The sequence below is a fragment of the Falco punctatus genome (assembly GCF_963210335.1).
Source record: "Falco punctatus genome assembly, chromosome: 4".
NCBI lineage: Eukaryota > Metazoa > Chordata > Aves > Falconiformes > Falconidae > Falco > Falco punctatus.
The window spans coordinates 69,794,531-69,811,066 of NC_137583.1; the positions used below are offsets into that span (position 1 = coordinate 69,794,531).

The 16,536-nt window shown below is 36.9% G+C and overlaps 1 protein-coding gene across 5 annotated transcripts in view; it reads left to right on the forward strand.

Annotated features, from left to right (window-relative positions):
- ARHGAP21 (Rho GTPase activating protein 21) overlaps nt 1-16,536 on the forward strand; it is a 121,442-nt gene that overhangs the window by 95,005 nt on the left and 9,901 nt on the right. For all 5 annotated transcript variants that reach the window (XM_080384832.1, XM_080384829.1, XM_080384830.1 and 2 more), the window contains 10 exons: nt 10,513-10,671; nt 10,833-10,935; nt 11,025-11,061; nt 11,540-11,665; nt 12,465-12,749; nt 13,829-13,893; nt 13,976-14,124; nt 15,660-15,802; nt 15,898-16,053; nt 16,161-16,239. In XM_080384832.1, coding sequence (XP_080240958.1) covers nt 10,513-10,671; nt 10,833-10,935; nt 11,025-11,061; nt 11,540-11,665; nt 12,465-12,749; nt 13,829-13,893; nt 13,976-14,124; nt 15,660-15,802; nt 15,898-16,053; nt 16,161-16,239 — 1,302 coding nt within the window. The remainder of the gene's footprint in view (nt 1-10,512; nt 10,672-10,832; nt 10,936-11,024; nt 11,062-11,539; nt 11,666-12,464; nt 12,750-13,828; nt 13,894-13,975; nt 14,125-15,659; nt 15,803-15,897; nt 16,054-16,160; nt 16,240-16,536) is intronic.

A 16,536-nucleotide genomic window follows, 5' to 3' on the forward strand; every position in this document is an offset into this window, starting at 1 on the left:
GGAAGAAAAGAGGAAGGAACTCATGAAAGGATTGTAAGTAGCAGAAAAGCCCCCCAACTAAAATCCTGTTTTGAATATGTAAGGAATTGGAGTCATCTGCTGAAGAGAGTTTCAGTGGCAGAGCATTTCTGTTCTACTCAAGTAGTCAATGCCTGTGTTGTCTTTGCCCCACTGTTGTTGAGTTGAATTTTCTTTTGTTGCAGCTGTTTAATCCTTTGGGGTCTAAGTGTCTGTGTACCATTTTCCCATCTGGGTTGATTTATACCCAACTTTATGTTCTTGAATTTAGTATAAGGAGTATTTAGAAAATACTGAATTTTGATTCTCAAACTCACCTATGTGAAAAACAATTCTTAATACTCTTCAGTTTCTTTACACATTAGGTTAAGGGAATTAGATACCTTGTTAGATTCATTATCACAATTGTCTTCTATTGTCGATCTGCAACGGTGATTTCCCCCCCCCCCCCAATTATAATATCTGCTATTAGTTTCAAGTAAATGACCAAAAATAGTGAAGAAAGTTTGTGTGCATTGAAGAATGGAAATCATAGAAAAGGTAAGGTAATTTTGTTCTTTTGACATAATTTTGTTAAGACATAACAAAAATGCTTTCTGAGCTAGCAGACGGTTTTTATATTGGGTTTTCCTTTTGCAGTGGTAGTTGTGTAGATTTTTTTTTTATTATTATTACTGGATGCATCAGTATCCAGTGTAATTTTGGATTCTTCTTTAGATCCTGTTGATCTTTCCTCAAGGATTAGTACAAGTTTCTGAGGCATGTAACCGGTCCTTGTGCATGTGTTTTTAATACTACGCTTAAAATCAATGTTGGGCACTTGATTTATGTGTGGTATTTGTACTCACTTGGGAGTGCTTGCTGGGAGTTTACTAATCCTGTATAATTTAAGTGTCGTGTAAAAGTCAGATCAAGATTGTCAACGTCAAGCCCAGCGTCTTCTATATCTTGATTTTGACAAAGATTTGCCATGAGCTCTTACTGATGTGCCTTGCTTCCAGGTTTTAGAGAAATGTTTCAATTAAAGTTCAAAAAAGCCTTTAAACATGGCAATTGTGCTACATTCTGGTAGCAGCTGAGCAGTTAAGACAAAGTTGTAACTCTCCATTGCAGCTTCTGGGCATAACACCATATGGGATTGTGTGAATTCTTATGAGCTCCTTAGCCTCTTGGACTGAATTCTCTTGAATACTCCAGAAATATTAAAAAGTGGGGCTGCTAGTGCGTGTGCTGCCCAGTACTTGTGGCGAGTTGTTAGCCAAAAATTCTTGTGCTGGTACAGGTGCTGTGGAAAATTTCCACTACCATCTCAGCACCTTGAAGATGGAATAACCCTCTCTGAATAGGAAAAGCATCAACTGTCATTAAAAGTGGGCATCTCCTGAAGTTAGAATTAATATGCACGATTCTGACTTTGCTCGTTCCTCTATCATGTCTTAATTACAGCTTCACTTGCTAAAAGCCTTACTTAAAGGCTTTTCAGTAAAACCCTAGATCTACTTTGAAACTGAGTTTTAGGCTGTTGAACTCTTCTGAAGGAAAAGGGCTTGGATTTTTCTGTTTTGTGTTTGGGTTTGGATGTCCATCCATGCCCCATCCCCATATCTGTTCCCACCACCACCACCAATACCCCCCCATGATTGAGAGGACGTTACTTTAAATAAAGACATACCTTGGTGTTGGCAACCTCACTGCTTCCTTTATGTTTACATCAACATAATCGTTTCAGTATTGGGTTTTATTAGATATGGTTCAGTTCATAAATGCACTTACTGAGGTTATTTGTACAGTAGAGCTTTGGAGTAGTGTACAAAATAAATTTGAGGGGAAGAAATATCTTCCAAGGTTACATATTATTGCCGTTTTAAATACTTCATGGTGTGTTTATTTTTGTTACCACTTTATGCTCATTAAAAGTAGTAGATAACGGCGAGACCGTATTTCAGTAGAAATTAAGCCAGGAACAGTTGGCTTCTGCAGCAGTATTTTGTGACTAACCTGCTCTTGAGAATGTACATAATCAGGATGATTTTAGCTCTGTAAGTAGCATGGAGCCCTGCACCCCAAACACAAATCCAAGCAGAGCTGCCATGGAGCTTGTTTATGGCAAGGTTTATGGCAGGCTTGTTCATGGCATTCTTGCAGGGGTTATGGTGGGTTGCTGAAGAACTGCGTTTTACCAGTAGTACTTTCACAAAAGGCTGTTCTGAAGCAGGGAGATGAAAATTTGGGTTGCACTTTCTAATATAAATGAGAGATCTGTTGAGAGCAAACCTAGTAGGTAAATGTAGTATCTTTTATAGGAGAAATTCATTTATTTGAAAAAGTGAGGCAAGATGGTATGTGCTCAGGCTCTTCTTCAGGTAAGCAGATATTCTTGGGGGAATGAGGAAGCTGCCAGTTTTACAGAAAAATGTACCTTGCTGCTGCAGCATTCAGTACTTGAGCTACTAAATGCAGGGTATTGTGGTTAGCTTGTAAAGCTGCTGTTTCTGTTTCAGGTCCAAAGAAGGGCTTAGTTCTTGAATTGCTCTCTACTGTTTCAAACTGTACTAGTTAGCCTAATGAAAGGTTACTCTTTTTACCCAGAAATGGTCTCACCTCTTCTCTAGACTAGTAGATGTGCCATTATCTCTATGATGGTATTAGCAACTGTGGTGTTTAATGCATGTTTTTTCAGATTTGTAATCTGTACACAATTTCTCTGTTTAGAGAAGGGCAAATGATAAATTTCTGATGTACTGGGTAATTTTGGATGTGTTAACCTGCACTGGGATGGAAATTAGACTGCTACTTAACATTTTTGTAACTGAAGTAAAGGTGGGTTCAGATTATAGTTCTTCTAATAGATTTCTTAGACACAGGTGTCTAGTATGCATGTCAGAGATTGGCAGCTATCTTGAAACTATTTTTTTCTTTCTTACACCATTTATTGTAGAGTCAAAAACAATTAAAAAAAAGGATAATTGAGTTGAATGAATTACCCATATGAGTGAAATGCAGAAACTGTTTTGATATTTAACCTGATTGCAGTGCAGTTTAGTGCTTCGGCCATTACTACTGGGTGAATGCTATTTCCAACTTCACAGTGGGTTATGACATGAAAATTAATTTTAAATGGATATATTTTAAAATACTTAGACTTCAAGATGATGATGTTTATTTAGGCTAAATTTTTTTTGCAAATCAAACAAATTTATGGTCATCCTACTACAAGCTTTTCTTTTAGGCATGAATTAGCATCAGATAAATATGAAGACTTTTCCCCAGAGGTGTGATCCCATTTTTTAAAATATCTATCTAGTACATCCTTACCCTAGAAAAATTTTAGGTCAGTTCATTCCACTATTAATTTGTGAATAAATGAGAGAAAATTAGCCAGATAAAAATATTTGACCAGACTTTGATAACACCAAAGTGTTGTAAAAATTAGGTGAGTGTCCTCTCTCTGGCTGAAACTGATACGTAAGGAAAGGTATAAGAACAGGACAAGAATATGTGATATTTAATGTTGGTACTTTCTATTCTCCTACCCTTTACAGTTTACAGTATCACCGAGCCAAATGTGATTTTAAGTGCTCCATAAATTTCTACATTGTCTTCTGTACTGTAATACAATTTTGTTATCTAATAGCCTGTATTGATTTAATTGAAGAGTTGCCAGGAGTTTCACAGCTGTAACTACATGGTATTTACTCCCTTTTTGTGTTTGTGGCTTTTTTAAAACTTGTCTCCTACTGACTGAATTTCTGATACAAATGTGGTAAGAGTGACAAGCAGACTGCTAATGTTGATTATTCCCCCTTTCCACGCCACTGATGGTTTTATCTCTCTATTGCTTCTACCCTTACTAGAGGCAAACAAACCATGGTCATTGCTGTGCTCGTAATCAGACAGACTGCTTTTCACCTGGCTGTAAGAGCCGATCCTCATAGTTTTCAAAACTATGTTACTCATAGTAATAAAGATTACTCTTTATGTTCTAGTTTTTTGGTTTGTTTTTTTTTTTTTTTTACAAACTTCTGTCATAGTAAAATTATTGGGGTACTCGTTGATTAACAGATAGGATAAATTTAGCTGGCTTCATGTGATTTCTGTTCAACCATTTTTTTAATTCTTTTTTTGTTGTTGTTAGCAAACACCTTTATTTTTTTAATTAACTAAGGAATTAGGAGGTGAAACATTCTAATACACTCAGCAGTAGTTAAAACTTTTCAGACATCTTTATTGTACAAGTGATGACATTCTTCTGATGCTGGAAGTAGAGGTTTACCTTATCGGTGTGTACCTTTTTCAGTGAAGTAGATGCCATACCTTTCCTCTCCTTCCCTTGCATCTTTAGGCCTCTCACTGTAGGCTGCTTAGACTCTGGTACAGGAGACATTAATGTGAACATACACATACTGAATGCAGTTATATTCTTGAAACTAGAAAATAAATTTATATGCTTGCAAACACACTGTGAAAAGGGTTAGGATGGTAGGAGTAGGGAAAGGTTAGGGAAACAACCAGAAATATTCTCATATGCAGTGAAGAAATAATTGAAAGATTGTACCCATCATTCTGTTTTCTCCTTGTGGTAAGAGATAAGCATCAGGCAGAAACAAATTCAAAACCTCAAATTTCAGCAGGGGAGATCGTGGCTTATCAGCCCAGAATGGGTGGACACCTTAAGGGCAAATGGTGGCTGAATACAGATGGTTGATACAACATTTTTTAAGGAAACTTTAATTTTAGCAAAAACTGTTAGTAGTCAAGAATATGAAAATACTCAGCCATTGTGATTTTTTTTTTACAAGTCATTCCCTAGCCGTTCCAAACTATGAAAATAAAAATCTAACTGCAGTAGAAATTAGAGCTGACAGATGTTCATTTTTGAGGGACTATTGCCTCCATTATTTCAGCAATAGCATTGGCACAGCTTTTAACATGTCATCAGTGTTTCTAAGATAAGTATCAGTCTTCTGGGGTTTTTTCAGGGTTTTACTGTGTGGCCTGCCAAGTCACTGTTGCTCCAGGCTGAAAATTTCAATGTTTCTTATCCAAAGAACAATTTTTTAAATCATCGTGGTAGTCTGAAGTATAGCAGCCAAAACACAAAATTACAGATTAGTGTTTTAAATACTGTTAAAATGCTTCTGTAACTCAAAAAATCCTTTTTTTAATTAAAACTTAAAATTTGAAGTCAGTAGCTCACAACATCTAGAAGAGTTTTAATTGAGTAGAGGCATCAGATTTGTTTGGTAATGGTTAATATTTTCAAAGTGTGAATCATCCTTATGTCATTATAATGTAAAGTAATAATTACAGGTAATAAAGGAATGCTATCAGGGTTCTTGGCCAGAAAAAGTATATTGAGAGTTGTACTTTTTTATGTGGTGGGGTATTACTATGAACAGAAACCTTTAGAATTGCTTTCTGTTACTTAGTATGGAAAGATACAAATTTGTTTAGCACTGAAATAAGCAACAGACTGTCATAGATAAGGTTTTCAGAATAGTCTTACATGAATAACCTTGGTAAGGCCTTTTCTGTTTGTGTGAAACTCGGTCAGTATAATAAACATACTATTTATATGAGCACATTAGCAGAGGACTGGATTGAATGATTCAGGAGGCTGGTTCCAGTGCTGTGTTTCTGTGGCTTACAGAAATGAATGTGCTCAGCATGCAGACATGTTTCCATTATACTCTTTTGGCCACATGAGGATAATTACGTAGAGTAGATGTATGAAGAAGTTCTTTGTAAAGACAAGCAGTGCTGTCAGTGCTGGAAGTACTTAAAAACTAAGAGAAAAAATATATTTAAAGGTACTTTTCTGAAAAATGAGGTAGTGCCTCATGGTGAATCCAGGCAGTAGTGTTATCTTCTTTCCAAACCATGTGGTTTAGGCTTGGAAGTCCTGAATTATTGGAGCTTTTACCCTTGCAGGTTGAAATATGTGATGCAGCAGTTTGTACTTAAAGATGTGTAACAAAAAGAAAGTCACAGCTGTGGGGTATTTATTAGTCCTTTGTGCTGTCTTGTGTGATAGCAGGGTTAGTTCCATATAGTTTATTTTTGATTGAACAATTCACTAGTTTTATTGGTTATTTATGACCTTTTCACTACACGGGTGAAATGGTATATATGGTCTTTTTATTTGACATTTATTTTGGCTTTTAAGAAAAATAGTCTGTATTAGTATGTCTGTGTTTACCTTAAATTCAGCTTCTTTTGAGGTTTCTTGGCATTGAGGAGCTGTTGAGATAGACCTTTTAACTTCTTACCTCTGCGTGGGTGAAGATCCTTTTCCTGCCTTGGGTATCCTGCTGCCCTCTCTGCTTTCCTCCTTCCATCCTCTCACCAGTGCCTCTTTCCTTGGGTCCTGTGTTGCCCTGCTCTGCTCTCCCTTGCTCCGCTTGTGCCTGTGCCTCTGCAGCCTTTGCCTGGCCCCTCATGTCCTGCCGCCACTGAGATGAAGGAAGGGAGAGCCAGTCCATGTGGCTGCACCCTAAGGGAAATGCTGCCTATAGCAAGCTGCAGCAAACCTAAACAGAGAGGCACAGAGGAGTTGTTAGATGTAGGACAAGATTTTAGAGCTTTCATGTACTGTATTTTAAGAAGAATACTTTTGAGCAAGGTAGTGTTGTGCGTTGTGATGTTGCAGAGCCTGTCATGGCATTGTGTACTATGGAGTGCTTGGACGGGCCAAGGATGTAGCATGCAGAAGGGTTGTTGACACTGGGCTGGATATAAGGGAGTGCCTCTAAATCCAGTCTTGCTGCAGGGTCTGTTCCTGTCTCTGGCATGTCCCGTCTGTCTGTCAGTAAAGAAAATATTTTTTGTTATTCTTCTAATAAGTGCTTGGTAGTTTTGTGCCACCTTTTCTGCCATAAGCAGATGAATTTGCCATGTAAGATTAATTCTTAAATTACACTCCAAAAGCCATAACCTGTTGTTTAAGAGGATTATTAAAGTAACAGAGATGCAGTGGTTAAAATACTGTAATGGCTGTCAGGTAGATGCCACCTCGGTACATAGAAACCTTCACACCTGTGCCTCAGTGGAATGAAGATAATGTTTTTAATGACTCTTAGCACTTTGCTTTCGAGACAGAAAGTAGTATGAGTTACTGCCATGTAGCCTTCTGTAGAAGGCTGCGTATTTTACAAAGAGCACTGTTACAATTTCACAAGCTCTATGAGTAACCAAAATTGCACTAAGTAGTACAGGGGCATCTTTAAACACTTACCTAATCCAAGAATTGGGTATGGTTTTCAGAAAGCCAGTAATTAACATTAAAGTACAGTTACCCTCTTCAGTGTATGTAGTTCGAGAAATTGTACGTTGAGTGATTTTTATTGGTGGATTTTTTTGTGTATGCATGCTGTCTTTCATTATTCCCATGAAAAGTAATTTAAAGCTCTTTTTTTAAGTGTGTGTTACTGCACAGCCATTACATTTCTATGATCTGAATCTTAAATAACAGTATCTGATAAAATGCATACTTGCTGAATTAAAGTTTGTAGCCACATATTCACATGGTCTGTTTAAATTGAAACACCTGATTAGTGTTTTAAATGGTAATGTGGTGTGCAATACACTTACTAAATAATTAAATTCCTTCTTACAGTCTTTTGAGGTGTTGAGATACTGCTTGCAAGACTGCCATGTCCAAAGGTGAATAAATATGAAAGATGACTTTAGCCTTGGGAAGCTTATTTTTTCTGGTCACTTTCTATTGCCAGTGAAGAAAGATTCAGCAGTCTGAATCCCCAGGGGTTGGTGGGAGAAATCACCTTTCTCTATTAATGATACCCTGAGCATCCCTGATGGTAAGCCTCCCTGGAATAAAGTTATTCTGTGAATTTGCTTCCCATGTTTATATGTTACGATTCTAACTAAAAAATTTCCTTAACCAAAAAAACCCACCAAACCAAAACCAGTGAACTCTTAAGACGGCTCCAGTGCAGCTCAACCCCATACATGTCCATCTGACCCAATGAAATGCATCTGAAGGTGTTGAGGGAGTTGGCTGATGTCATTGCAGAGATACTGTCTGTCATCTCTGAAGGATCATGAGGATGGGGCAGGTTCCTATTAACTGGAAAAAAGCAAGTTATGCACCTGTCTTGAAAAAGGGTGAGAAGAACAATTCAGGGAAGGCAGTCAATTGGCTTTATCTTGATCCTTAGGAAGATCATGGAGTTGGTCCTCTTGGAACATTTTTGGGCACATGAAGGAGAAGATGATTGGGAGTAGCTAGTGTGGATTTATCAAGGGTGAATAGTGCTTGACCAATGTGATTGCCTTTTATAATGAGATGATTAGCTCTGTGAATGAGAGGATAACATGAGAAAGACACCAGCCTTGACTTTAGCAAGGTTTTTGACCTTTTCTGTGACACCATCCTTATGCCATGGTCTCGATGGGTGTACTGCTGGGTACATAGGAAAACTGGATCATCATGTATAAAGGGTAGTGGCTAAGGGTTCATATTCTGCCTCGAGGCTGGTTATAAGTGGCATTCTTCAGGGTCCATCTTGTTTAATATCTTTATTGGTGACCTAGAGAGGAGACGGAATATGCTCATCAAGTTTGCAGAGAACACTAAATTAGGGAGTGTAGTCAATACATGTGAAGACGTATTCAGAAGGACTTAGCCTAGAGGGATCGCCTGATAGGAACCTCTTGAAGTTCAAGGATAAATGCGAAGTCCTGCTCCTGGAATAGGCTAACCTCCTGCAGTGGTACCAGCACCTTGATGGTGGTGAAGACGTTAGCACCATCCAGGTTTGCATCAATAAGAGCACAGCCAGGATACAGAGGGAAGAGATCATGCCCCCCGCTGTGTTCAGCACTTGTTGGACAAAAGCCCTGAGCAGTGTGGTCAGAAATCGGTGCTAACCCTGCTTCAAGAAGGAGGCTGGTCTAGGGGACCTTCCAAAGCTTGCTCCCACCTGGATAGATCTCTGATTCATCTAAATTATATTTTTATACGTCAAGTGGTTATATTTCTTAGTCAACATTAGTGTGCTTCTCTCAGGGTTTGCTGCAGGGCAGCTGAGCGAATGAAAAAATGCAATAGGACAGCGAGCTTGTTGTAGTTTAGAAATGGAAGTGTAACTGAGGTTCTTCCTATCCCCTAGCTGATGTATAGAAGAGGTCTGTAAATCCTTCTAATTTATCACAGTGGATACAAGTAAAACTTAGACATTTTTGAATTGTTATATCACAAGTTTACTGTGAATTCTTTTGCTTTCCCTCCTCAGTAATGTTTCTAGGTTGCAGCTAGTTTGTTGGGGGTATGCTTTTCTAACATAAAACTTGAAAAATTATATTTTTCTACTCCAGACAATTTAGAGGGCTGTAATTGCTAAACCTTCCTGTTTTTTTACCTTACTTTTAATTGTTTATTACCTTGTTTTAAATTTACATTGCCAAATTTGGATGGTACAAGTGCTGCCTTAACAGAACTGTTAGTGACTGTTGGAAAAACACAATGCAGCACATGCAGTTGTGTTCACACAAAGCAAAGAATAAACCTCTGTCTGTGAGTGTTCACTGATTTCAATAGGCTTTTCAGTAGCTCTGCATATTACAATTCTTAGCACCTAGAATACATTCATATTCATTATGGCAGTACAGTTCAGTCCCTGCTCGTGACTTGATTCCCCCCCATCCCCTCTTCTAGTGGAACATGAAGTAGAATTATCTTTCTAGTACTAGTAATGTGTTCTAGAAGATGTTACATCTCTTCTCAGAATGACTGAAAATGCATCTTGCTGCTTCTTCCATCTTGTAAGAAACGTGTTAAATACTAGAAATACTTAAAGCTTTTTGGAATCTTTCATGATGACCCTTGTGGCTATTGAGACTGTGAGGTGCTGGGCATGTATGGCATGCAATCGCTTGTATGAACAATTAGTGGAAGAACTAATTGGTATGTAGTAGTGCCATCTTTTAAAAATATTAATACTTCTTTATCTGAATGTATGGAGGATGGGGGGATTCTTTGGATGCTGGGTATCTATTTAAAATGCTTTTCTGTTTGCTTGTAACTTGATTATTTTGAACACTTGTTTAAACCAAATGGTTCTCGGTAGTCTGCCCAGTATGAAATTGTAGTTATCTGTCTTGAGTTTATGCTTAGTGATGTAGCAAGTGTGTTTTCACTTATGAACGTAAACAAAAATAGTCTACTTGAAAACAGTGTTGCAAGAGTTTAGCAAATAATTGCTGGTTCATTCACTTACAGTAAAATCTATAATCAGGTATGATGTTCTTTGCCCTTATCTCTAATGTACAATTAACATCCCTATGAAATGAAGCAGGCTTCTTAAAAAAAAAAATAATCGAAATTCATTTGACATTGTGAGTGAATTGAACCCTTATGTTTGTTTGAAAAACTTCATGTTTAAGATATCCCAATAATGATTTCAGACAGCTATTTAGTTTAAGCATTTGATTAAGACATTTAATATATTAATATATGGCATATTACCTTTGTAGATGAACCGACTAGTCCTAGTATTGACCATGATATTGCACACATTCCTGCTTCTGCTGTTATTTCTGCATCTGCTTCTCAAGCACCAGCTGTAACAACTGTTCCTCCCAGTCCCACATCTCCAGTCCCTCTAATTCGGCGACAGCTTTCACATGATCATGGTGAGTGTTGGTTTCATTTTTTGATTTTTTTTATGCACCTTTGTCCTTTTACACTCTGAGGAACAGGGGTGAAAATTATAAACTCTCTATTGCTTGAAAAAAAAAATAGCAAAAATGTAATACAGGTTCCTACATGCTAAAAAATTTCTATTTGTTTGTAGAATCCATCCGGCCTAGTGTCCTGGATAGCCAGCCTGCTGCAAAAACTGAGAGATCAAAGTCATATGATGAAGGACTGGATGACTACAGAGAAGAGGGAAAATCGTGAGTTCATGAAAATATCAATTAATTTGGAGATCTGTTTTTTAAAGTGTATAAAAGCTCTTTTTAACCTTTCGTTTTTCTCCCAACAGATCCATTAAGCATGTGTCTAGTTTGAAGGGGATTAAGGTAGGTAAATGTGTTTATAACAACTCCAAAGAATTACATATACTGTTGTGACAAGCTGTATGTATTACACAACTCCATTATACAAAGTGATGTGTTAAACATGGACATGAAGTTTATTGGAATTGCTCATCAAATTGTTCATGCTGTATGCATCACATAAGTAAACATGGTCTCTTTCCTTCCTAGGCTCACCACATGGTCCTTGATTGCCATTTTCCTCAGCCTCTGTAAACAAAGCATATCTATGGCGTGCTTATGTAAAAACTTACTAATGAGAGTCTAAGACTCCTGCAGTTTCTCAGAGTATTCTTGGGATGTGTAAGGTCACTATTGTTGTATGGAAACTTTAGAAATTATATTTTCCCAGGATGATATTTCTAGGGGCGTTTTTGAAGTGAGAAACATCTTGAATGGAGGGATTGTAGAGAAATGTGTTTAGAAGTAAACTGTGGTCATCTTTCTGTGATATTTTCTTTAGGTCCCAGATAGCCAGAAATCTTCAGAAGACTCTGGTTCCCGGAAAGATTCTTCTTCAGAGGTCTTTGGTGATGCCTCTAAGGAAGGTTGGCTCCATTTTCGTCAGCTTGTTACAGACAAAGGAAAGGTACCTGTCATGTTTAGCTTTTTTAACCTAGCACTGATATTAAGCTGGTGAAAAACTAAGATAAGAAACCTGAAGCCTCCCTGTATTGCTTTTTTAATTAATTTTTTTGGATTTGAGCATCAATAAAACTTGAAAAAATTTTAGACCTGTTAGAACATTATTTTAGTGAATTCCTCAGCTGCTTTTACAGACTGCTTTCTGAACTGTCCTAATTTTACATTTTGAAGTATCTGTGAAGTAAACTAATTCCCAATGACCAAGTAGTAAGAATCAGTCCCTTGATAATGATAGTTTGTGGTCTTTTTTTCCTCTTTGCTAATAATGAAAAAAAGCGGTAATTTTTGTGAACGACATAGAGTTGAGTTCAAATTAACCCTATACGCAAGTGTAGACTAACACTTAAGGACAATTTGGAGTCTGGAATTGCAGTGGTGTGTAAATGCAAGTCTGACTTGAATTAAGTTTTAAAAGCATGGGCGAGAGTCCGCCACATATTTTTTACGGCTTTTGTAGTAATGCCTCCCGTAAATTCTAGTTACATTCTGTTTCTTGCTACTGTCATACATGAACACACACTTGATGGGTGATCAGGTAGGGCAGGCGACTGAGCGATTCATTCCTCTGATGGAGAGCAGTTAGTGAATCCCACTTGTGTGTAGTCTTTCCACAGGCTGTTCTTAAGACTGGTAGAAGTAGGTCGGTGGTTAGTCTTTTTAAAAGTTCTGTAGGCAGTTTTTATAATCCAGAAACATTCTTTGTAACAAATAAGCAAATTAGCATATTGGTTGATGTTTTTCAGCGAGTTGGTGGGAGCATTCGACCGTGGAAGCAGTTATATGTTGTTCTTCGAGGTCATTCACTTTATTTGTACAAGGATAAAAAGGAACAAGTGACCCTGTCTGAAGAAGAACAACCTATAAGCATCAATGCTTGTTTGATAGACATCTCATACTGTGAAACGAAGAGGAAAAACGTATTTAGACTCACCACGTCAGACTGCGAGTATCTGTTTCAAGCTGAGGACAGAGATAATATGTTAGCATGGATTAAAGCAATACAAGACAACAGCAACTTAAATGATGAGGTAATTGTGTAATACATAATGCAGAAGCCGTAGTTCTTGTCTTCTAAATTGATTGTATTTTCTTGCAATTAATACTTCAACAAAAGAAATCATGTGCAATTAAACAGTAGACCGAAATGTGTACAGGAACATACAAGAAAATGAGGTAAAAGTCAAGGTAACTGAGTAAACAGACTTTAAAAAAGCCTGATGTACTCATAATCAGAGAACATACTTTGGAAATAAATGAATTAATGTTGTTGCTGAATTGACTAAACATATACTTCATATAAAACTGATTTGTCAAAAATTTCTAATCTTTTTAAAAAGATAATTGCAGGATTAGTGTGGTTTTTCTTCAGACTTGGATTGCAGTGGTGTGTGCAGTGGTATAGTGGGATGAGTTTCTCGGTGTAAAAGTGAAACTTTGAAAGTTGACTTATTTCTCTGATTAAATATTGATGTTCCTAAGTATAAATGTTAATGCTAATTACAAAAGGCAAACATACACTATTGTACGTAACATAAATATCTGTCCCAATAATTGTCCTCAGTGTGTTTTCATGGCAATGATGAGCAACTGAGGAGTATTTTCATGTCTGTGAGCATGCACATCTGCTCAGATTTGAAATAAGTATCCAAAGGAAAATGGATTAATAAGCATTATTAGACAGATGGATAAAAGCACATTTGAATTCATGGCTGTTTCAGCTGTATGTGTGGTAGCAATTAGTTACAGAAGTAGTGTGTGCACAGAGGACTGGATTTTTCAGAATTTTTCAGGTGTGTTGACTTGCATGTTTTCTATTTAAAATTACTTTCAATTTAACAGGATTTAATCAGATTGTATTGCTTTGGAAAAAAGTCTGAATAGCAGCATATAATTTGTAATTACTCACTTTAGTTTTCCTCATGTTTTTTTAGATATTCTGTCATTATTGGTCTGAAGGACTGCCTGTTAGATTTACAGGTTTTTTAATTACTGACACGTTAATTTTTCATATGCGGTCTGTTGACAGGAAGAGTTAATCGTATTCTGAAAAAAAGAAAAATTGGTGTATTTTACAAGATTGTAAAGTAGATCTCAATTCATTTTATAGGATACTGGTGTCACAAGCAGAGATCTAATTAGTCGAAGGATTAAAGAATACAGTACAATGATGAGGTACGTGAATTATATGCTGCCACTAGTTTTTTTAGAATTCTTATGTAGCTTCTTTTTGCTGAGGTAATATATATTGTTTCAGTTCTTCAAGCAGCAAAACTGAGCCATCTCCCAAAACACCTCGCCAGAGTCTAAGTATCAGACAGACTCTGCTTGGAACTAAAGCAGAGCAGAGGACCCAGAGTCCACATTCTCCTAAGGATGAGTCTGAAAGGAAGCTTCTCAGTAAAGGTCTGTATGTTTTGTGTATTTTTTTAGTTCCTTAAAGCCACAGTGTGAGGCCATTGAGGTGCCTTTCCCAGATTTTTCAAACTCATGAATATACAGATGCAAACCAAGTATTAATCAGCTGTAGTTTTTTCAAGCTGCAGCTATAATGACTGATTTCTTGTAACTACTTCATTTGGATGTTATGTTAGATATATTTCAGGTGATCTCAGGTCCCTGAAGCTGTTTATTCCAGTCCCCTCTCAAGGGGGTTTTGAGGGTTTTTACTTCCTACAGCTTCGTGTAGTGTTAACAGTAGTAAAATCCAGGTGTTACACTTATTGTGACCAATTTTTGCCAAGCTTTGGAAATTAAAATTTAGTGTGTAATTCATATTTTTGCCTCCAGCTGACTTGGAAGCGACAGGATAAGTTAATATTTTAAATACGCTGTTAAGACACCAAAGTTTTCCACTGAAGAGCACAGGATAAAACAGTAAAATACAGGAGTGAAACTATTACTGTTTTTTCCAGAACAAAATTAATGCCTGTTGAATTTTTTAAAAAGTCCAATGAGCTGGCACCACAAACTTAAATGGGTAACTGAACTCTATCAAATAATGTTACAAGCCATATTGTTGTGGTTTGGGTTTTTTTTTGTCTCCCCTCCCTAAAGACTGTGTAAATGTATGGTATTTCTGATCAGACTGTTCTTGTAAGGATGTTGGATACAAATTCAAGAAACTGGCTGAGCAATCACTTTTGATCAACCACTTCTGAACAATGTAGTCTTGAATTTAAGCTGTGAGTGAATATGCTACCAGCAAACATCCCTTTGCCCCTGCTGTGCTACAGATTACGTAACTAAATTGCAGATATTAAGTAAATGTCAAATCTGCTGAAAGAGTGTTTCCAGAAATACTTGAATAAGAAGGAAGTACTATTGTATATTAGGCTACTTGCCGTACAGGATAAATGGGAATTGTAATTTGCTATGTGAATTTATAGGAGAGGTAAACAGAGCAACTGAATTTTTAATCTGATTTTTGGATAGGTAATACTTTTTAGTGTTGGAGTCCTGTTTGGAGTTATTTGAGAGTGACTAAAATCTGGTAACTTTTGAAAGAGTGAGTAGGTCTGCACAAGTGTGAGCATGGATGTATAGTTTCATCGGTATTTTGTATGGCATTGTGATTCAGTAGCCACTTAATCTTGCTCTACTAAATGTAGACTTAATTTTTAAAAATGTAATTCACGTACCTTCAGTCTTAGAATGATGAAATTCCACAGTACCAACCAGTTACTTCCTTTTCCAAATCTGGGTGTGAGTATGTTCAAGTGTATCTTTTGAATCACAGAAGAGTAAAAGAAGGTATGTTTAAGACAGACTGATGTTCAGTGAGTTGTTGCAGGAAGCTTGGCCAGTGAAAGAAGTAAAAATGCAGTAGGTGTCACTTGATCTTTGCAAATCTGTTACCTGTATTCACAGTAGGTTTTGTGATTTAAATGTTCTTATTTTTGTTCTTATTTCCTTGCTTGCATTATACTAACAACAAAAAGATGAGACAAGCCCACCAAAAGACAAGGGAACATGGAGAAAAGGCATTCCAAGCATTATGAGGAAGACATTTGAAAAGAAGCCATCTGCTGTAGGAACATTTGGTGTTAGACTAGATGACTGCCCCCCAGCTCATACCAACAAAGTATGGAAGGACAATTTTTCTTTCCATTGTGATTTTAAAATACTTTTTGTATTAATTACTTTAAAGTTTACATACAACTTTTCCTTTTTCTTCAGTATATTCCATTGATTGTTGATATATGCTGCAAACTGGTTGAAGAAAGAGGTCTTGAGTACACAGGTATTTACAGAGTTCCTGGAAATAATGCTGCCATCTCAAGTATGCAAGAAGAGCTCAACAAAGGAATGACTGACATTGATGTTCATGATGATGTAAGTCTTTGATCACACTATCTCCAGGTTGGACTTCCAAAAACTTGTGGCTGTGTTGTGATTATAGAAATATAAAGCGTGTCTGTCCTTTTCTTCTGAATGTGTAGAAATGGCGAGACTTGAATGTGATAAGCAGTTTGCTGAAATCCTTCTTCAGAAAGCTCCCAGAACCCCTTTTTACCAATGGTAAGTTGTTTACGTTACGATTTTTGTCTTTAGGAATTACTCTTAAAGAGTTGTCTTGCAACTTTCAGATGATTTGAGAGAAAATCCAGTGGAATCATCCCAACTCTAATAAATGCCCTCTTTCCTCATTAAAGAGCAGGGAGTCATGGTGATTGTAGAGATTAAGAATGAGAGCTATAAATAAATTTCTCTGATGTTGAAGGGATTATGAATTTGCAAAAAACTGTTAGATTTGCAATTTTACTGTTGAAATATTCTGTGAAAGCTGTTGTTGTTTTTCCCCACTGCCATCTTATT